A 23,459-nucleotide genomic window follows, 5' to 3' on the forward strand; every position below is an offset into this window, starting at 1 on the left:
AAAAACCCTCCCATAATTTAAATTGAAGCAGCAGAAGCTCCTCCCAGAGAGAGTTGAAAGGCTACAGGAGCACAAAGATGGAAAAGGCCAGCCCACTAAGGGAGGGAGTTAAAAAAAAAAAAGAACACAGGGGCTCCTCTGCCATAATTTCCTATCAGCCTATTGAGACGACATCACCAGCAGCTTGGTCTGTGCTTGTGTGCATAGAGGCAAAGCAGAGGGTGAGAGAGAGGCAGACGAGAGAGGAAAAGAGAGAGCTTGCGAGAGAGGAGGGGAAAGGGGGAGGCTCCAGATTCTCTCACCTACCTCCCCCGAGCCACATAGAGGAGGGGCCTGAGCCAAAACTGCCAATCAAATCTGCTTGTGGCAGCCGGCATTATTGCAGCAACAAACTATTGACAGATTACATGTCAAGGAGTTTAGTGCATGATTGAAGGAAGCCCCTTTTTTTCTTCTACTCACTTTTCCGCTTGATCTGCCCACTCCACCGAGCAACGTTTCAATGACTTCCCTCCAGAGTTGAGCAGTATTATGAAAGTTACATGTCTGAGAGGATTTAACTTCGACTTCCCTGAATATGGTGAGTACTCCTCCTTTTTTCCCACTCTTTTCCCAGGTATGTTTTTTTTTAGGTAGACAGTTAAAGGTGTGCCTTTATCTCACTCTCACCTGCGTACACATGCACACACAAAGGGGGAAGTTGTTCATGATTAAACTATGTGCCAGCAAGGACGGCATACTGTATACAGTATACCCAAGTGTTTCAACACCCTTATTTATAGCACTTTACAGAGTGCCCAAAGGTGACTGCAATATCACACTCGATCGCTCAGTGTTGACATTATAAAGTGCTCGTGCAGAAAAGTTCACATTTTCTTTTTATCTCGCTTTACACTTTTTGTATTGTATTTTTTATTTTTCTTCTTCATGGGTTCTTTTCAATCATGTTGCCGCAAAATGAACTCAACACCTGAAAAGAAAAAGGGATGACAGGTTGAAGCCAAACGCTTACAGGAGATCTGTGCCCAAAATTACTTTAAACGCTTCTTTTACTAATAAAAACAAATTGTATTTCATACCATCAGGACAATCATTTGCCGGTCCATTTGTGATCACATTGTTTGAATCACAATATCTATTTTACACTTTCTGAGTGTTATTTATATTATATGTTATATGTTATTATTTTCTCTTCTTTAACAATTATGTGTAAAACCTGAGACAAATAGACATTGGATGTGAAACATGATTTTTTTTTATTTATCTTTTTTTAATCATTTTTTTGACTGTACAAATACAGGTGTTGGTTTTCTCCTCAAAGGGTCTTACAATTGCCATCGGGATAGAATGAATGGCCTGAGGATTTGTTGCCTAGGGGACAAAGCAAACAAACTGTTTTGTTGTCACACATGTAAATGGCGGTGGGCAGTCACTCTTGCCACCTTTTCAGGTGTGAGGAAAAATGACGTATGTGCCGTGCAATATCGGTGACCTGAGAAGGAAGTTAAAATACAGTGTACACTTGTTTTGTTGCACAAGCGCTCCTTATTTCTTTCTCACCTTGGTACTTTGGAGGATGAGCCGGCTCTGCTGTCATCTGAATGACGGCTTCATTGTCATTGTATTCCCTCCGTCTGCGAAGGGTTCGCTTTTATTTTGATAATTACTACATCGCAGAAACATTTAGTTCTTTCTGTTTTGTTTGAGTGTGTGAGTGTGTTATGTTTATAAGGGTGTGTTTTCTGTTCCTGTTTTGGGCATGCTTGTGTGTGTATGAGTACTTTCTTCACATTTTTTTTCCGTGTCGCTTTTTAGATAACTCCCGACGTTAGGTTTTCTATTAAAAGTACATATTTAGGATCGTTTGATCAAGTTACAACATTTTATGTCCTGCTGCTCGGTTCTAAATAATATATGATTTTACAAATACAACATTGCTGCAGGATTCATATTCACTTTTTCTCCTCAACTCTTAATTCACTCTCGTCAGCTTTTGCTTCAGGGTGTTATTTTTATCAAGTTTGTATGATATTTTTGAACTCCTTCAGTTAGCAGTTTTTTAAGCCATCTTATTGCCACAAGAGCTTCTATTTAGAATTGAATTGTCTTTATTGTCCTTGACATTAACGTTGTGAAACATTGTATGCGATGAGATTGGACATGACAGTCTAGGATAAACATATGATGAGAAAAATATATACAACGGCATGAAATTATTTTTACAACACAGTTCTTAAAAACTAGACTGGCCTAAGTTATATTTAAAAGTGCAATGTGAATCAAAAACATTAGTGCAGCGTAAGAGTAGCGCAATGAAAGTGCGATGACATAATGAAGGAGAGTTCACGTTTAGTAAATGTTACCGAGAAACTCATGCAAGTCGGCTTTTGGGCTCGCCTATCACGCGTGTCCACTGTCGCTCTGCACGTTAAGTGAGAAAAAAAAACGGAGTTAAAACAGAGTCCTACCACAGCACACCCTAAATTCAAACTTTGTGCCAGCCGGAAAGACGTTTTCTCCCCTCTTATGAGTCATAACCGTGATTGCTTTCGCCCTCACGGAGTTGTCTCATTAACCCTTTGTGGCAGGTCCCGTCTTTTACGGCCTTCCACCAAATCAGGAATGAAACAAGGGAGGAAAACACTCCGTGGTCTGCAGGGCCTCAATAACCTTATATCACAATTTAGCCGTAACCTGAATCATTTTGATGTCCAAGCAATAAAATATGCTGTTGTGCCCTCATTTCTCCTGCTCTTCAGATGACATTAAATGTACTTTTTTTAATTAAACTAGCCAGATTTGTTTTCAATATGCTATTAAGAATGTAGCGTAGGGAAGATTAGGGCAGTTTTGAAAAAATTAAAATAAAAAAAATAACAAGCTGAGAAAAGGGTGTTCGTTTTGAAGATAGGATTTTTTAACAAATTAAATAAAACCTAATTGATTTATTTGGATTAAAAAGAAATGTATGAATTAATTGAGTAAAACAGTACAAAATTAAAGCTAAACACACCACAAAAATATACATATTTTTAGGATTTCAGATTTGCCTTTTTTCCCATTTTTTTTAAATAAAATGTTTTTAATTTTAGATAATTTAAGAAACAGCGTTGTAAAATGCAGCAGTTAAATGCTGCTTATATATTTGTGGAGTTTTATGGTCCGCTCGCGCTGTGTGATTGATGGCTTTCGTGTGCGTGTGTGTGTTGCCTGGTTAGTGCAGCCGGAGTAGAAAAGAGGGGATAGGAAACAAGGGGAGGGACGTGTGTGTGTTTGCACGTGCTTGACTTTTACGTTGTGTGTGTTTTGAACGTTTACGGAGTGAGCGGGACAGTCGTGCCCCGATTCAGCCGGTGCCCGGTAATCGTGTGGCTTTTGAACATTTTTGATGCAATAAAGTGAGATCAAACGGCAGCGTCGAGTCCACATCCACGTGGGCTGTCCCGCGTCTTACCGTGGTAGGCAAAGTATTGGCGGCTACTTGATATGGGCCACGAGTAAGGCAAGTGGCATCAACACCCCCTTTCTTCACGGCTGTGCGCTCATGCATAGGCCAGCAACTAATTAAAACCTCAAAGACGCGCATCACCAATATGGGAGTAATGGTCTAATTAATACTCTGGGTAGAAATATTACTGAATCATAAACATGCAGCCCCTTTATAGAATTCTATGGAAATCAAAAAACTTAATTTCTGAACAGACTTCTCAGAATATCATTTCATTGTGTGCTTTTATCAAGATAAATTGCACTCTGAAACAGCTTCCCAGTAACTTGTATCATTCTTCTAATCTTGCACACAAAATGAAAATTTCACAGGGAGAAAGGGGGAGCGAGATAATCTCCAGTCATTGATATGCCGTATAAGAGGGCAAAATGGAAAATGAAGAGGTAATTAGCAGAGTGGAAGACTTTGGCGTGTTTGTCTGAAAGCGCGGTCTCCACCGGCCATGAATGAATTTGCATGCTTGGCTTATCGAGGCGCACTTATTAGGCGGGCTGAAAGAGAGATTAAGCCGGCGCAAAATGTGGTGACTAATCCTTTTAAATGTGGCAGCGGGTCTTTTGCCGCAAACCGGGCGTCCCGCGCACTCGTCGGAATGTGACGACGAATGCGGAGAAGAACGGGATCTCAGAACACACATTTTTTTACTAATTCCGTTCCCCCGTGACAGGTGTTGTGTTTCACTTTTGCCCGACTCTGTGTGTCTTTTACTCCTGATAAAACACACGGAGCAGGGCGACTTCACCCCCCCTTCCCTCTGTTGCGTCGGGACTGAGGAAATATTTGTTCTGCCGAGGTACCGAGTCAGTAGTCCCGTCCTCATCCGTAATTGATGGCAAACACGGACGTAGAAACACCGCTCACACTTCAGCCTTCACCTCTGGTTTCTTCTCGGCGGTGACACTAAGGCCAACTGTTCTTTTTTTTATGTTCATGCCAACTGAAAGAGAAGGGACCTAGGCGGGGTTTGCTGTATTTCTTTCCTTTTTTAGTCAGTAACTTGATAGGATTACATGGTTTTGGAACTTGCACCTGTTAAGAGGCTGTTAGAAGAACAGTTGGCAGTCCTGTTTTTTTTTTCTATGTGCAGTCTGTTCTGTGGGGATTTTACCCGACATTTACTCGGGGAGTTCATTTCATGGAGGGCCTAGCGCTCCCTGTGACACGCTACCAGTGTTGGGAACAACTCAACAACTTTTCTCGCTAATGAGTATTGTAATGTCTTATTAATAAATAATTATAATTCAAACGTCATTACAACAAGGTGCGTTACTTCGTTACTTATTAAATAAAAACATTTTATGAAATTCAACGTCATTAGTCAGTATCTGTTCCCCTCTTGCCCAGCACAGATTAATGAACCCTTAGTCTGCTGGCTTCACGCCACTAACCACATCATTCAAGTCGAGTTGGCATGTTTATATGGTGCTACAAAGTACTCAGTACAGTTTTGGTTGCATCGTCTCAAGCACAGAGTACAATAATTTCTCCCTACTGATATTCTCCCTACCATATATACTCGCACCTAAGATAATTTTACCACTATAAAACGAAATACTGAAATCAGTAGGTCATTTTGTTGCGTGTCACCAGGTCCAAATGGTCAGCAGCGCATAGGGAGGGGGCTTTTCTCATAGAGGAACAATAAACCAACAGGGAGGCAATGGGGCAAACGTGAACACAAAATTTACGGTAAACTTGTTCTGAATTTTTATTCATAAAATTATTTGTTCAATTCACCATGCCTGGGAAGAAGAGTTATTGGACAGTACTCCCCAGCAGAGGAGGAAATCTTGGACTGGTTTGAAGTCCATTGACAAAATGGATATGGAGTGTGTCGGCTTGAGGTTTTTTGTAAGCTCTCAGATTTACACACAAAATATGAAGGCTTCACACAGGTTTGAACACTCCTTCTTGGATTTCTATTTTTAAGCAGCTTTCGGCAGTGTTGGCTTTAATGTGAGTAAACACAGTAATTTGTTACTATATAATTACTTTCAGAGTAACGCATTCCTTTTCGGAATGAGTAATCGGAGGAGGTCCAACTGAATTACTTTTTAAAGGAAGTAACTTATCACGGTAACGGATTACTATCAATAACGCACCCGACGCCGAACGCGAAAATGTGTTCAAGTGCGTATCCTGTGTTGGTGCGCGCAACCTGCAGTCTGCCCTCCCCTCTCCCGAGACTCGTTCTCTCTCTTCCGTGTCGCTATCCTCCCTGACCTCAGTGGTGAGAATGTCTAAGCGACACACAGAATTCAGTTTTGGTCTTTTTTTCTGTGCAGGTTGGGGACAGGTGTTGGCAGAGCTGTAAAATGCCCAAATACTGGTTAAACCAGACCATTTAAATGATTAAGGGTTAGGTTGAGAACATTTGTGCATATTTTAGGAGTGCCAAAGACCTGTTGTCAATCAAAAATACTTTTGGAAGGAGTGGAGAAATGAGTAATGCATAAAATGTCTTGCTTGTTTTCTCTTGTTCCTGTATTATTGAAGAGCAAAACAGTGGGGGATTGTTGTCTCGCTGTGACTGTTATCAGAAAAATCGCTTTTCAGTTCATTTGGCACCCGGGCGCGACGTTCCCCCGCTGCCTTATTTGGCCCTTGGCGTCCCCTCTACTTTCTGGTAGAGGCCCTCGGCACCTGTTCGGCCCATTGTGCCGGAATTTTCTATATTTGGCCAGAAGTGGGGACACCTTGGATCGGCGCTCAGGTCACAGTTTGTGCTAGTTTGAGAGGCCTTAACATGATATTCCCAAGTCTATTTTTGTGTTTTTTTCTGCCGCAGTTGTTCAGCAGACAATATTAGACAACATGATTCACCCCGAGAGGACAAAATATTTCTCAACGGGGCATCTAAATGTCATGTATGATATTAGCACGCCGCGGCCGCAAATGATCTCCTTTCTGAAGCACGGGAGAAATAAAGAAAATAAAAGAGCAAAGTTAATACGTATCTCGGGCTAACTTTTAATTGTTCTGATATGTAATCGCTACATGACAATAAAAAAAAGGAGGACGGCCACTTTAAAAGCGTTATCTCTGCTGCTCTGCGCTCAAAGTGTCATGTCCATAACAGCACCACCTGATCTACAGAGTAAAATAACCGCTAAGGCTTATTGTTTGGACAATATTGGAACCCCTCCGCCCCCAACGCCCCAACTCCCCCCGCTGCTTCGCTCCCCTCTCCCTTGATTCATTTCACCCACTGTCCTCGGCTGCTGGAAAATGGCGTTAATTTTTTTATTACCTGTTTGACTCTCCAGCCTTATTACTGTAGCCCCTTAATGTTCCCTGTAACCGTGGAAACCAGATGAATAAATGTCCGCCAAAGAAAATGAGATGATTAAACAGGTCACCCTTGCAAAACAAATTCGCTTGGTCGAGCGCAATTTGTGTACCGAGCGGCTATCTTAACAGTTTGCTAACAAGGGGATTGTTTGCCAGTCTCGTTCAAGTAGGGGAGGGGCCGAAGACATCTTGGACTTGATTGAAGAGATAATGTTTAAGATGGCCTCACAATTCGTCTCCCCACTTCATACATCCTAAACATCTGGTGATCGTTTATGATTTAAAGTTCCACCTTCATCCCTTGCAAATGACACATTTTTGCTTCCCTCGTGCGTGCGTGCTTGTTTAAATCATGTTGTTGTCAGTGGCATTTGGTGCCCAATCATCAGCAAATAGAAACCTCCTTTTAATGTGGCACCCAATCATTACTGCTAATTGTCCTTGAGGCCATCTGTATAGGGTGGCTTGCCCTCTGCTGGTGTTGCTGCGGCGCCGGTCCGGATTTACAAATGTCTGACCTCACCGGTAGTCTGCACAAAAAAACTTTCAATCAGCTCAAGTGAGCAAAAATGATAACGGAAGCATAATCGAGGTGGCAAAAGATACAAGGTCGGGTTCCTGTGTTGACCTTCTGCATTCCCATTATGGGCCAAGCCGCACAAAAATCATTTCCTAATCAGTTCTATGTTACTGAAGAAAAGAGTTGTGACTACCCTGAACTCCCATTGACAGCGTTCATGAGCTCAATGTACTGTACAACTGCCACTGTGAACATGCAATATATTTTTATATATGTATCAGGTGTTGAAAGTTAATTCTTTTCACTATTAGGTGTGTGCTATCAATGCCCAACTGAGTTCAAAGAGCCCTTGTGCTTTTTTCTACTGCACTCATCTGCATTTATCTTTTATCAGAGGCGTTCGGGGCGGAATACATTTGGTGTGAGGAATGGGGGCTGACGAGTGCTGAAGAGTGACGTCATGCTCGTCCCTATATTTATTTGTCAGTGAAGCATGAAAATTGTGAAACTGAGAAAAGGCTTGCCTCAAGTACAGTCCAAACCTCAACCCAAACCCCAAGAAAGATTTAAAAAAGGAGAAATGCACGTACTTGCGCATGCATTATGAATGAGCTAAGGCCCCAATCTTGACTTCAAGCTTGGAAATAGCAAGCGCTCCATTAACTTTTTTTTTCCATTTTTTTAATCCTTCCTTTTTACCATTTTAATTTGTTTTACTTGTACTGAAAGGAGAAGCTCTCTAATTTCGTAACATGAAATGACAATAAAGGCAATTCATTCATTTGAATATTTGTAGACATTGTGGCTCGGATATTGATAGTATCAACGTATCAAGAACCGGTTATTATTGTGCGTATTTTATCCTCTACCGTTGAAATGTTTATGATCACTTATAAATGTCCACCCTTTGACGAAAGTAAAATGTGAAGGATATGTTTTTTCAAATAAAGTCATTATTCCTAACCTTCTCAATGTTTTGACTATCCATCCATCCATTATCTGCACCGCTTATCCTCAGTGGGGCCGCGGGGATTCTGGAGCCCATCCCAGCTATCTGCGGGCAGTGGGCAGGGGACACCCTGAATTGGTTGCCAGCCAGGTCTTGAGTATATTTTCTATCTATTTTGCAACACATTTGAATACTAAAAAAAGTGTGGCTTCTTATGGAAAACATATTGTTGTCTGGGTAATCCCAAACTTTTGAACAATTGTGTATGTGTCACAGCTATAGCTTGGGTAAATGTTTTATATCCATAAAACAGTCATTGAGAGTTGGATTGATTTAACCTTTTTGAAGGCCTAGGTGTGAAATGCACAGCTGGCCACTGGATTTTGCTATTGTTTTACATCCGGGGATCGCAAAGAAACGGCTTTTTTTAAGAATGAGAGGAAACGGGATTCAGGAATGTCAATACTTCTTGGGTGGGCACTTCAAAAAAGCCCCAAAAAAGCCGGTCATAAAAATACCAAAGACATAAATGAGACTCCTGGAACAGAACATCCAGCCTTTGATAAGAAGTCGAAGATTGGATCAACCACAGCAATAAATATCTGATCGCAGTCAGTCAGGGTGACAGCAGCGGCCACAGGAATGAGCATGTTTTCAAAAATGTCATCCTTCGTAACCTTTGCTCCGAGTTAATCATTTCTTCTCTTTTATATTTATCCAAACTTCGTTCTTTCAATAGGACATTATTTTATTGGCTTGTTTTGCAAGCAATACAACTTGTGACCCCCAAGGTCAGTTCCCAGGGCGCCACGAGGCATATTTGTACTCAGGGCTTTTCAGGTCAGTTCTATTGTATTTACATCAACTAATTTTTGATAAGGGATGTAAAAGCCCTATAAAACACGCATCATAAACGGAAAGGGTGTAACTGAAATCCGGAGGAAAGATCAATGGTTGATTCTTTCCTTATCGTTTGATATTTGGAGTCGACTCTCTCTGTTACCCTCCCGCAGGCTCGCCAGCTCTGTCTCGTTGAGTTGAGTGGGAGCTTGTTAGATTTAGTTCAATGGCCTCCCAGTGCGGCCGGCAAGCAAGCTCTTGTTTCATAGAAAAGTACCTCCCCTGTTATCTCCCCAGCACTATAATCACTTAACAAAGACTTGGGCATTTGCACAAATTAAAACATCAATAATGCATAAGTGCTTTTCAGTTTTGAGCGATAGTGTCCCGGTATTGGGATGAAATACTCCCTTCTGCCAGTGGAAAAGGGGGAAAAGGGCTCAGTAGCTCACTTCTCCCGTCCCCTTGCGAAAGTGAGCTCTCCAATTTTTAAGGCCAAATTTGGGATACTGGTGGGATTTGTAACTTGGGATAGGTTGAGGGCCATGTGGCTTTTTTCCAAGCAAGAAGGCACTAAGTGATGGTGGTGCATGAGTTCAAGCAGGCACCACCCATAAGTGGCACCAGCATTGGCATCCCTCCATGAAAAACAGCCACATCCCGGACATTAACAAGTTGGATCAGTTATGTGGCTTCATCTCTTGGATTTTTGCAGGAAAGGGGGCGGCAGAAGCTCAGGAGGTAGAGCGCTCGTCTTGGGATCAAGGGATCGCAGTTCGAATCCCGGCTTGTCCGTGTTACATGTCGAAGTGTCCTTGGGTAAGACACTGAACCCCTAATACCCCCAATAAGCAGGTTAGCGTCTTACATGGCTGCAATACGAGGCCGCTATTGGAAAATGTGGAGCACACTGTAAAGCGCTTTGGGAAGTCTTGACTTGAAAAGCGCTATATAAATGCAGATCATTTCATTATGCAGGAAATGACTTGACTGTTTTGCAGAAGGGTCTCTCTGGACCCTCTACTGAGGGTGCATTTTGGAAGATTTTTCATGCTCACTTTTATTTGTGCACAAATCCATCCTACTTTCTTTTCTCATGAAGCATTCAGTTACTTGGTCGTACTTGTACTCGGTTAATTTCCATTAAAAAGTTATTTTCTATCGCCATTGAAACGACTGCTGAAAGTTGAGCCTGTCTTGTTATATACAGTATCCATGAGATTGTATTTGATTTAGGGCTAAAAATGTCTGTCTAACAGAAGCATTGGACATGGACATTTTTTCTTCACGTTTTCGTTGAGAAAACCCCATGACTGCCCTCTAGCCCATGACAGTTTTCCATGAGGCTGTCGGACCCCAACTCTGAATGTGATTGGCCTAACCAACGGCTTTATTGAACACAGTTGTTACGTCTTACAGCGTTCAGAACTTATTGTGAGGGCCTATGGGCAGACAACAAGTAATGCCTGAAAAGTGATTGGTTAAATGTTATAAATATGAAATCAGCCATGTGCAACAAGAGGGAAAGCAATGAAGGGGAGCAAAGAGACCATTTGGAATTACAACATTTTATAAGTACTTATGGACAAAATATAAGAACATCACATGATTCAGATATTTTTAGGCCAGCAGAGAAGGCCTTGCAGTTCCTGACGGGCTACCACGGGCAAAATCACAACACAAACTCGCACACTCACAGACAGGTGGACTTTCTTCCCAAAGCATATACTGCTTCGTTAAGCTGTCTCATTTACCAACCAATAGAGCGTGAACATAAAAAAAAACAATTTTATTAGTTTTTAATGAACTACAAAATGCTCACTTTTATTGTAAGCGAAAGAAGAAGAGAAAAATATTTACCTGCAAATTCTGACTTTCAATTAGCAATTTTAATCTGCGCCTAATTTACGCACCATCCCCCTTTCTTATAGTCAGAATACAGCAGCACTTGTAAAACTTTAATTAGGAAGTGTGCTTAACACAGCCTCTTTTCCCCAGTTACTTCGCAAGACCTAAATGGTTGGGAATTCAAAAAAAAAATCTATTAGAATTGTTGCAAACATGAAAGCGACACCGCTGAGAGGACGATATCATGTGAGCGCTTAGCCTTTTGCGGGAGAATTGAAATGCATCCCGGCCTTAGTGAAACTTAAGCTGGCTCAAAGAGAATGAGCCTCTATTTTATTGCCTTTCTACCTGACTGATGCCTTTTGTATCACATTGCTCTGACATAGAAAATCATTGATTATTAATAATTGAATTGACAACTAATCTGGCTGTTGTTCTACCGTCATCCTCGCCATTCTAAAAAGATTATTTTCCTCTGAAACTCTAAGCTTTGGATCCCTAGTTACAATCCCAGGGCTACAGGTACAGTCTCAATGAGTAATCGACTAATCAACCACCCATCAATTTTCAAATTAATCGCCAAATGTTTTTCTTATGATCAATACAATTTTTGATACTCTTTGGTTTGAAAATCTAAAATGTAAATAATAAACTGTAAATATTTACATATATAAATGTGAACCACATGATATACATTTTTTTTATTGTCCCCTGTAATAGAAGACCTGATATAATAAGAAGAAAATTACTGTATATTCCACACTATAAGGTGCGCCGGATGTACAGGCAAACCACGAAAAAGAGTCTCTTGTCAGAATAAATAAATACAAAATACACTGTTCGGCTGCCACATGTGGGTGTTTTGTGGACTATGAAAAAAGTACGAGTTAGTATGTGAATCTTTTTGGGCTCTATTCTTGAAAGTTGTTTTTTTTCCCTCTCCTAACGGACACTGACAATTTAATATTTATTATGATATAAATCAACAATTTTTACCCGTTTACTGACTCTTGTACAATGTACTTTGACTAAATGTGTAAGTGTTTAACCAATGTGTTATTAGAATCAATTAATTTATTGAAGTCTATTAAGGGATGAACTGATATAAAAAAATGTAGTTTTACACCAAAAACCAAACATCTGAAAACAGCAAAATAAGTTACCCCAAAAAACTAATGATAATCATTTCAAAAGTATATTTTTTTTAGATTTTCCCAAAAATCAAAATATAGGATGATAAATAACTGACTGGGATATTACAAAATCCAAACTTTGAGGGAAAAAAAAAATAAAAATCCAGGCTCAGATTTGGGTTTAGGCTTACGGTGTTCGTATGGATGCTTAACATCCCTGACAATGCTTGAATTTTAATGTTGTGTTTTCAGAGATTGAAAAGTGCTCGAATTTTGGGTGAAGTGCTTGTAAATGCTTCAAGTTGTTGCCATGTTTCACACGTTTTCTTAAAAATGAAGCCAACACGTCTCTCTTGCAGCTTTGCTTTTCCATTGCAATTTTTTCCTTGTGATTATAGCTGTGATTTACTCAAAATCTAAAAATCATATGTCTTGATAAATGCACACGGACGATTAAAAATTGAATATGTGAATAACAGATACATTTTTGGATCTATAAAATACACACCTGATTTATTCTTTTAATGACACTGGAGACATTGAAAAATTGGCTTTAAAGTCCACCGAAAAGTCTTGAATTTGTTAATGGAAAAGGTGTACAAACCCTAGACTTAAGATCTTACTTCTGGACAACATTACAATATTCCATTTCTTGCGGCGTTTTTTCCCCCCATTTTCTCCCTAAAACCAAAAATGCACTTTTTGTAATTCTCGGCCAATGTTTGGTGCCGAAACCTCCTAATGAATATACTTTTTTTCCAATTTTGAAACACTGATTGGTGCATCTTTAGTCACAGCATATGGCGGATAAACGCTCCTTAACATGAAACATTATCATGGCCCATTCATGAAAAAGACTCTGACATCCACACGAATGACTCAAGACATAAAACGATGTAGTTTAGTCCCAACGGAGCATTTATCTAGTTCATACGTACATTATGTCTCGGGTATAAAAAAGGATGTTAAAGATGGTTCTTCTTTTGAACTGTTATGAAAGAAATTACAATTTTATGTCACCTTGCTCTCGGATTATGTAGCGAAACGTTTCCCCCTAGTCCTCGAAGGCTCCCGCGCAGACTATTGTAAACGGTAGGGACGGCGGGCGATGAGTACACATAGAGACGATACATTAAAAGTGCCATAACTCGCACAGCCAGGAAAGCTCAAAAATCAATTGGAATGGATAGTTAAGCTGGCCCCTAAAAATCAATGAGCAATTCATGTCCTTGATCACAGTCAGTGTCATCCGTTTCCATGAGGCAGCTGATGTGGTGCTCGCTGTTTATTCGGCGCAAATTCGCCACATTGCCTTTTCGTATATTTTGAGATGGTGTTGATGGGTATTTTGGAAAGGACAACTGGTACGTAAAATGTTCTACACAACATAGCAGTGTCGTGTTTCCAGTCAAGTGTTGTTTTTAAACTCTGCAAAATGATGCAATCCAAGGACATTGTACACCAGGATAGCAAAGTAGTGCACACTCACACACATATATACACCATTGTGCCCCATAGAATTCTGTGAGAATCCAGGGGCATATCCCCCCTGAAGAAAATTGTGTACATTTTAAATTCAAATGCATTGATCTGGTCCATCTTTGAACCAAAATCAAGAAGCTAGATCTATGTTGAATGTGTGACCTTGCAAAATATTAAATCATGAATACACTAGTTATGAAAAGCAATGACACAGCAAACAAACCACACCCACAAAGTATTGTAAACTCGACATTAATGCAAAAAAAACTGCTTGTCATTTAATTAAACTAAAAATACTGTTCCGATGCTGATGCTGTATTACAGGGGTGGCGAACAAGTTTGACACAAAGAGCCAAAATTTTTAACTGTGAGAGTCAAAGAGCCACACCACGCACTGACCTGCCATGACAGACAGACACACACAAACACACACAATTAAAAACATTATTTCCCAGAACACACTCCTCTCCTTACAACAAGTATTGTTCTTGTGTTGATTTCAAGGAAAGTGTCCACCCTCAATACACACACAAAAAAACGAAACATGAAACAGTATATAGAAGATATGATGAGGCAAAGAGCTGCATTCTTATTGGCCAAGAGCCTAATGCGGCTCTATAGCCACGTGTTCGCCACGCCTGCTGTATAATTTTAATGTATCGTCTGGGCAAGTAAACATACCAAATCACCTATATAACTTTCAAATTAAACTAAATGTAAAACTTATATCTGTGATTTGATATATTAAAGTACTAAATATCAGTACCACTGCTTTTGTGATTGCTGCTATGACAGGATGCTGGTTCCTCTTTGACGGTTTTCATGGTGTTATTGTAACGTGCAGCTTACCAGCTACAAATCGGGCCTGTGTCCACCAAAGCATTTTTCTGCTCTGAGCGAGCTTTTCTTATTGCTCACAATGGCAGCGTCGCATTTTTACACTCAATTGATAAGGCCATTTGTGAGAATTCATATAAGTAGAAATCTAAAACTTATAGTGCAAGTTTATGAGACTGGTTAGTTGTTTGGTTGCTGTTGTTAAACAGTATTTGTATTTTTGTTTGTGGTTTGACTCTCTTGACTTCTGTTCTGAAACATAGAAATAGTTATGTCCATACTGTTAAAATTTGCATTATAGTTAATTAATTGGAAAAATAAAACATTTTAACTGCCTACAATCGCTGTGCCATGTTTATTGCAATTAAAAACTTGATCAAGAGAAGATGCGTTTAACTATTCAATTATCAAACAATACTATCCTGTATTTACTTGGATAGGATCAATACCAGAATCACCCAGTATCGCCCGTCCCACTAAAAATTATTCTTCAGACTGCATGCATTTGATTTCAAATAAGTTTGCCAAAGTCTTGCATATCGCTCAAGCTCTCTTTTATAGCGAAATACATGCGTATAAAATGCACAATGCATGCTATCGAAAGCATTTTGGCTTTACCGAGGCGTGTCAGACTATGTTTTGTGTGTCACCGAGCTACTGCCATGATACACAAAGTCTGCTTTGCAAACTTCTCAAGTATTCATTTTGACAGCCATATCCAGGTCAAAATGCTCCAAAACTTTTGAAATGTCAATATGTTTATGTTACCCGCATGAGACAAAGACATTATTGTGCATGAACGACTCACTGCAGAAGTTACATTCGTGTAGAGATGCCTCTTTTTGTTTAAAAAACGTGTCTGGTGACAATAGTCTATGACAATGAAATTCACTTTCGTCTCCATCATCGTTTTTTTGTAGACAACATCGACTAATCATTGCAGCCCTTATACGCATATATATAAGTGAACAGGAACGACATTTTTAATAGAAGAGTGTTTGAAAATAGTCATTTTGCCCTTATTAATGCCATTAGTGTAACAGTCAGTGTGGATCAAATCAACGGATGACCGAATCTTCTCCTCTGTCTCTGCGCCGTGACGAGATCATGTCAGCAACAATTTGGCCATTTCCACTTGACGAGGGAAGTTTAGTATGCGGTAGAATCCGACACGCCGATTGATGCTTGTTCTGTCTTTCCTATTTTCTCGATTATATGCTTTGTGTTTAGAAAGAGGATTATGTTACTTTAGTTTTGTTGTTTGACATTTTTCACAACAGCCTAAAATTCCAAAGGATCCCGGTAAACATAGTCTAAAACCTACATTTTCACATTTAGATAACAGCACCCTGACAAGCCACAATCTACTCCTGCCCGGGTTATTTGCAGCGCTTCCTGTCATTCACGCTGTCCTTCTGGGCTTGCTTTCGAAAGCCCAGGCTAAAGTTTGGAGCCGATTTTTGTTTGTGCAAACCTGAATCCAAACCTCTCTCAGGAGCCTCTTGACATGGCGCAACAGGTGCCGGTGTTTTTCTCTTCTAACATTTCAACGGCTCATTCAGATCCTCTGGCCAAATTCTTCAGATTTGGGGAGACGGGCTTAGAAACATTTGCCGCCGAAGGGATTGGCGGTGGAGCAGTTGGTCGTCCACTCATCAGGGTGGGAAATTTTCCTGCAGCTGCCACTAGGCCTCTTCGAGCATTTTTCCCCCTTTCCCCTCGATTCTAATAAAGCAGAAACGAGCGTTTGTGGCAACTGGATGGGGGAGGGGGTAAACGGTTGTGGTTGCCCTGTTTCTCACAATTAGGGCCGCAACTAAAAACTTTTTGAAGTAGCCCGACATTCACGAATAGAAATCATTAATGCATTAATCAAGTCCGATTTTTTTTTAATCAATTAAATGCAAAAATAATCACAACCCATTAAAATGCATAATGCAACGAGCCTACACTTACAAATCAACTTCTTTTAAACAATAATAAAGTCCGCATTTATTTTAATGACAATGATTGTTGGATGAATGAATGAATTAATTTATTAATGGGTGGCCTTTATTGTCATACAAGTATAACATAAATGAAGGGCTTCTCTGGATGGATGGATGGATGCATATATATTTATATATATATATATATATATATATATATATATATATATATATTAGTTGTGTTACTTTACTGATTGTCTGCTTAAAAGTGATTATGTATTATTTGACCACTAGACGTTGGTAGATTGTATTGTGCGACTCAAAACGAGTGCTGAAAAACACAAAGATGAATACAAACTATGGAATCTTGGAGACCCAAAATCACCAATTTACTTCTCATGTTTATACCTAGCCATTTTCTTTTTGTTTTTGACTACCTGTTGCAGCAAGATGCAGCACAACAATGTCTTTCCCCTCTAGGTGAGGCTCATATGCAAAACAATTAAAAAAAGTTTTGACCGTTTTAGTATTATAAAATGCATGTTTACATGGTCACGCTCATTATTTAAATCAATATTGGTATGCTATGTTTTTTGTCCAACTAGGATGTGGTTAAAAATATTAACCACATCCCAATACATACTTATTGTTGGGGCGGCAGTAGCTCAGGAGGTAGAGCGCTCGTTTTGGGATCAAGGGATCCCAGTTCGAATTCCGGCTCGTCCGTGTTACATGTCAAAGTGTCCTTGGGTAAGACACTGAACCACTAATACCTCCAAAAAGCTGGTTAGCGTCTTACATGGCTGCAATACAAGGCCGCTATTGAGAAATGTGGAGCACATTGTGAAGCGCTTTGAGAAGTCATTGACTTGCAAAGCGCTATATAAATGCAGATCATTTCATTTCATTTCACTTATCCCCCCTCTACCCCCTCTGACAGTTCTGACAGTTCCATGAAATGTCTGTGAGTTAACGAGCTACCGCCATGATACATAAGGTCTGCTCTGCAAACTTTGCAAGTAGTCTTTTTATTGGCCCCTATCCTGGCTAAAATGTTCCCAAACTTAAAACGTTTAATGCCAGAATTTCTGTATGTTTATGTTACCACTCGAGATAGAGATGTTCTTGTGCAGGCGCAACTCTCAGCAGATATTATAATACTATAGAGATCCCTAACCCTGTTGGAAAAACATGTCTGGCGACAAGAGTCGACCACGAAATCCATCGTTATCGATTATTGTCGACTGTTCGCTGCAGCCCTTTCCACAATGTCAACCAGCTGTGTCTTCTTCATCAGCCGCGATCAAAAATCGCACCGGCTTAGTGAGCATGACCTTTCCGTTATTGTTTGGTCTTTGTGCTCAGATACTAAATCCCAAATACTAAAATGTCATTTTTCTCTCACTTGCCGCCGTTTTTATTTCCTCTCTCCTCACGTCCCCCATCACCCCCCCAATCCATCTGCATCATGTCGATCTGTCAGACTGCCAGTGTCTGTTCCAATTAGATTCCACTTAATTCACGTAACCTCGATTAACACGCAATCAAGCCCAGATAAATCACGTCCTTTAGGTCCCCCCCCACCAACGCTCCCCACCCTCGCCTCTCCTTGCCTTGCTTTGCAGAGCTCGCATTTGCCTTCCGCGCCGTCTCCTTCACCAAACACGTAAAATTTCATTTTCGCATCTCGCGAACAGCGAAACGTCTCGTGAAGCGCCTCTCGTGTTGCAGAGAGCCTCGCTGCTGCCCTTTCACCCTCCGAAGATGAAGGTGTCCTAATTACATCTTTGCTACAAAAGCTAGCCAAGGCACCCCTTGCTTTGGGGAGGCCGTGTAGTCTATTGTCTGGTTGACCTTTTTAGCTAGCGGACAATTGCTTTGACTAGATTACAAATTAAGACACAGCAGCAGGCACTTAGACGGCAAGTCTGTTGCAGAGCATGTGAAGGCCACACAGCATAAAGTACATTCTATTTCTACGGCAGATTGATTTTCTCCCTTTTCCTATCATTTTTTGCTTATTTTCAGAGTATATGATGCATATTGAATTGAAACATCGTTATTGATATTGAAATAAACGTTGTGGAACGTTGTATGCAATGAGATTAGACAGTTGTATACAAAGATATTAGAGAGCAGAGTAAGATACAAGAAGTGCTTAGAGACTGGCCCAAGTTAAAATAGTGCATCGTAACAGTAGTACAATAACATTTTGCAGCAACAAAAAAACAGTTCCTAAATAAGTTGCAAAATATGTATTTTTACTGTTTTGCACACTTGATTACTGTGGTGATGGCTCAGGGGGAGAAACTGTCTCTGAGCCTATAACATATAGAGAGTATAGTGTATGTAATCATGCGTTGCTAACTAAAAAATAATACTTTAACTCAAAACATTTTAGACTTGATTGTAAATTAAGACAACCAGTTCAGGGTGACCCCTGCCCACTGCCCGGAGATAGCTGGGATGGGCTCCAGCACCCCCGTGACCCTACTGAGAATAAACGGTGCAGATAATGGACGGATGTAAATTAAGAAAATAAAACATTAAATCATCAAAATTGCAAGTATTATTTATTTTCCCCATTTACTATGTTTACTATGTTAGGGATAGACAAATAAAAAAAAATTCAAATAAATACAAATAATCCCTGTAAACCAAAAACAAGAACACTAAAAGCTGTAGAACGGTAAATACAACAAGAAGACGATGTCTAGGTTGTGAAGTGCATTCAGTTGTCAACTTCAAAGTCAGCAACAAAATTACTTAAGATGTTCAACAGTTTGAAATCAAATGTCTTTCAATGTTTTATTGTATATTAAGCAAAGTGACATTTAAAATTGCAAAAATATCAGTGATTTGCTATCTCATCTCATTAGCTGCACCGCTTATCCTCAGTAGGGTCGCGGGGGTGCTGGAGCCCAACCCAGCAATCATCGGGTAGTGGGCAGGGGACACGATGAACTGGTTGCCAGCCAATCGCAGGGCACACAGGGACAGACAACTCGCTCGCTCATTCACACCTAGGGACAATTTGGACCGGCCAATCCACCTGGAATGCATGTCTCTGGAATGTGGGAGGAAACCGGAGTGCCCGAAGGAAACCCACGCAAGCACGGGGAGAACATACAAACTCCGCACAGGAAGTCTGGTAGCTGGATTTGAACCCACACAGGAGGTTCCCAAGACCTTAGTACTGTGCTAACGCGCTAACAACTGCCCCGCCGTGCTGCCCGTGATTTGCTATATAAAACTAATTTGCTTATTCTAAGTATTTTTTTTTTTTTACTTAAATCAATTATAATCTATTGTTCTCATCAGCAGCCCTTAAAACAGCAAAGTTTCCGGTGGCAAATTTGAGGTAAACAACGTAGTTGAATAATTGTCTTTTCAAGTAAAACTCTTCTACCGGAAGATAACATTGCTTATTTTATTTAGTTGTTACCTTATATTTCTTTTTTTTACAAATATACCATACAAAAGAATGCCAATTTATTATGTCTGGTTTTAAATGGATTCTGATGATAATTATTTTATTATAAGATAAATAAGATCATTTTTTACAAGCAAAATGACCTTGCTCCATTAGCATATCACACATTTTAAATTAACTTTTTGTTTTATTATCAAAACAACAATTTTACAAAAACATTATAAAAATAAAAATGTTATTGTTTTTTTTTACGATATGTTTGAGCATTTTTTTATTATGAGATAAAATAATTATATTTCCAAATAAATGTTCATTGCCCCAACGCAGATAGATTTCTCATTTTACCAATAATAAAAATAATATGATACAATGTTTTTCGGTGATCCGATTTAGTTACCAAATTACTTTTATCCGAATAAAGAAAATATCGGCAAAACAAAATTGAAAAAACACATTATTTCACTTATCTCAGACACTCAATTTTCTAATTTGAGTTTTTGCATCGCAGCAGGCCACAATTGCAAGGCAAAAACAGCAAAAGTGCTTGCACTACCTTCATATTCATTGGCTCTAACTTGACATTGATTTTCACGATAACTACAATTAACTACATAAAAAACCCCAGTGCACCCAGGCATAAGAGACTGAATACAGTTCTTTCAACATAGTTAATAATTCACACTTTTATGCAAATGAGAAGGAGGAATGTTGAAGAACGGAATGGCGAAAGGTAGTAAAAACACAAAGACAGGAGAAACAACCAGAGGCAGCCAGAAAGCATACGCAGCACTCCCGGGGTCTTCTTTTATTAATCGCGGCTAAAAGTGCTAACATTGACACGTTGAACAGATTAGCCTATTTAATAAAAGGGCGGGTCAAAGCGGGAACCGCTGCTGAGACATGAGGAGATCCTGCAGGGAGGTGAATGGTTTGCATGTTGCACTGCTGCACCTGTACATCGGTGGGCTTGGCCCCTACCCGACGTTCAGGGTGGACGTGGGCAGATCAACACAAATATTGATAATATCGATCCGATGTACTTGAATCGGATTGATACAATCACCCTGGGATCGATACTTCACCCCTCTACTAATTTCCTCAAAGTGCAGCTTCTATATGTAGATAGCACAGCCCTCTCTCACACAGCGCCATCTTTAAGTTTATGCCTGTTTGTGTGACTGATAGGCACACTTTCAGCACCTTTCCCTACCTGGTTTGTTGATTTTCTGGTTTCACTCTCTTGACTTCCGCTCTGTAACAGTTGTTGTAATAGAAGTATTTTATTTTTATATTATTAAAGGTTTTTAGATTGTATTGTTTGCACTATTTACACTCTCTGACCTAAAAAATATCTTGCAATGAAAGTTGACATAGCCATAATTGTATATTTCATTTAATGCTTTTTATTTAATTTATAATTTATTTGTAATGTAATTGTAAGCATTTCCATTTTTATTCCTAATTTCCTGGTATATAAGGCATCCTGGAGTAAAAGGCGCATTTTCAAATTTCTTGAAAATTTAAAGGAATCAATGAATTTTTTATGAATGTATTTTTATAGAAGTAGCAAGTGCTTTTAAAAAGTAACATTTATTCTCTACAAACTTATTGCTTTCCATGGTAACTTCAATATTTAATTATACAATATAAATGGATCATTATACCGTAAAAAAACTTTTTACCTTTTAAATGTTAAATTATTAACATTTTTGACTTATTTCAATATAGAAAATATCACATTTGCTGTTGTAATGCCTTTAAACAAGCAATCATCTACAATCATTAAAGAACCTTTTTTGCTTGTAATTACTTTGTGATAGACGTAAAAACGTGGACCGCACGCTATCCTTGCTCGTTAGAAAGTCGTGCGTGTTTTATTTAATTAGTATTGGTTGCGAGGACAATGACTATTGAATAAACACTCGATAGGCGTCCGCTGCAACTTTTTCCATTTCTAAATTCTGCACTGTGCCACTACAATGAGGCACTGTCACGTTCGACATAGTGACAGTTTTCACGAGAAGTCGAGCTATTTTATTGCTCGCGTTCCCAGAGACAAAAAAAAGAAAAAAAAAGCAGAATAACGCTGATGAGTTTTAACAGCTTGAGCCGGCCGATGGGCAAATATAATAAGTGTTTTCGTAGACGCCAGCAGTGATTATCTCATCTGCGCGTTTGGGGTGAATGTCGTGGATTTAGAGGCTTGCCTCCTATTGTGCTGACATTGCCCGTTCACCAAACGCATTCAATCACGGTTAAAATCATGTGAAAGTCGCTCAGAGTCTCTCTCAAATGACTAAACAATGAAAAGGCTGGGAACATTTTGGAGGGAGATGTGAACGGGTGTGGGTTTTGTTTTTTGGGGGGTTCATTATAGCGAATTTGGGCCAAATTTACTCTCATGGTATATAAAGGCCCTTCTTTTATTCAATGCCAGACGAATAGTATGTGCGGGTGCCAGGTAATATTTTGCCAGTTTGACTCATTAGAAAATTAGGTTGTGAAGCTAAATAGGCATAAGTTACTCACTACTTCTTCTAAAACGTAACTTAGTTTGTAACTGAATTACTCTAAAGTAAAAGTAAGTAGTTACAAAGGAAAATAACTATTTCGGTTTCTTTTATAAAAAAGTTGTTGTATGTCAAAAAATTGGACATTTTCTTAGCAGAATTTGAGTCGAGAGAAGAATAGACAAGTAGTCGCGTTTTGGAACCTTGTAATATGTATTGCACCTCACCAGCAACATACTTATCGTACTCTTAATACAAGTACATTTTTGAAAGCCTACAGAATATGTTCTGTAGCTTTAGAAGCATAGGGCATTTCAAAAGAAAGCTTGATAAGAAGAAAAAGTATGTTCCTAGCTTTTACCGTTGTTTAGTAAACAACAGTTAAACATTGCACGTTTTTTGAAATAGTTGTTTCAATAATATGAATTATTGTAGATTCTAGTTCTAAATTTCGAATGGATCAATGAATGGATAGTTATTTCGGTCCTTTCGAAAAGAGGGGGAATGCTAAATAAAGATTAAAGTATTTTACAAGTGTCCTTGTCAAAAGACGTGCCAAGAGGTAAGATCCTTGGCCCGAGGCTGAGTACGACCTAACCCAAATTTCATGTTGGACAGGGCCTAAGATGTCAATCATTATGTTCGTGTTGGGCCGAGCTTCTCTCGCGCTCACTTTTTTCATTTTTTCATTGTTCTTCTTTGTCACTCTGTATCTCTCTTAAAGTGTAACGCTAAATTCTTAAGCACGTACTATGGTTTATGGCCCAATTTTCAACCAGTCAAAACGATGTACTGCCTTAAAAATGTTCCCGTCAACTTTTGAAACTATTTGAAAATCATGTTAAATTGTAAGTTAATGTCGACTCTCCAAACATAGAAATACAAAAGATTTAAATGTTTATGCAGTCTTGTTTAGCTTCCATTGGATTACAATACAAACGACAGGCTTTACTTCATAACTCGCTTTTCCCGAGTCCTACCTAGAAAAATGAAATTTTGGGTCTGCTCTGTCCTTCAAATCAAGATAAATGAAACGGGTACGGATCTAATATCCATGGGCATGGGTCGGCTCTGGCTGGATTTTAAACCCGATCTTACGTCTGGTGCTGTGTTCGTGAAATCTGACGGCACTCGCGATCCGCGACCTTGGGACTCAGAAAAAAAGTGGAAAAGTCATTGA

At 39.5% G+C, this 23,459-nt stretch overlaps 1 protein-coding gene across 1 annotated transcript in view; it reads left to right on the top strand.

Moving 5' to 3' along the window:
• Positions 1 to 390: 390 nt before the first annotated feature.
• The window catches only part of casz1 (castor zinc finger 1), a 152,836-nt gene continuing 129,767 nt past the window's right edge, over positions 391 to 23,459 (top strand). Inside the window, exon 1 of the mRNA XM_088332025.1 lies at positions 391 to 580. Coding sequence (XP_088188151.1) covers positions 532 to 580 — 49 coding nt within the window. The 5' untranslated portion in view covers positions 391 to 531. The remainder of the gene's footprint in view (positions 581 to 23,459) is intronic.

This window comes from Urocampus carinirostris, chromosome 3 (genome assembly GCF_059441175.1).
Source record: "Urocampus carinirostris isolate Australia breed hairy pipefish chromosome 3, RoL_Ucar_1.0, whole genome shotgun sequence".
In the NCBI taxonomy this organism is placed as follows: domain Eukaryota; kingdom Metazoa; phylum Chordata; class Actinopteri; order Syngnathiformes; family Syngnathidae; genus Urocampus; species Urocampus carinirostris.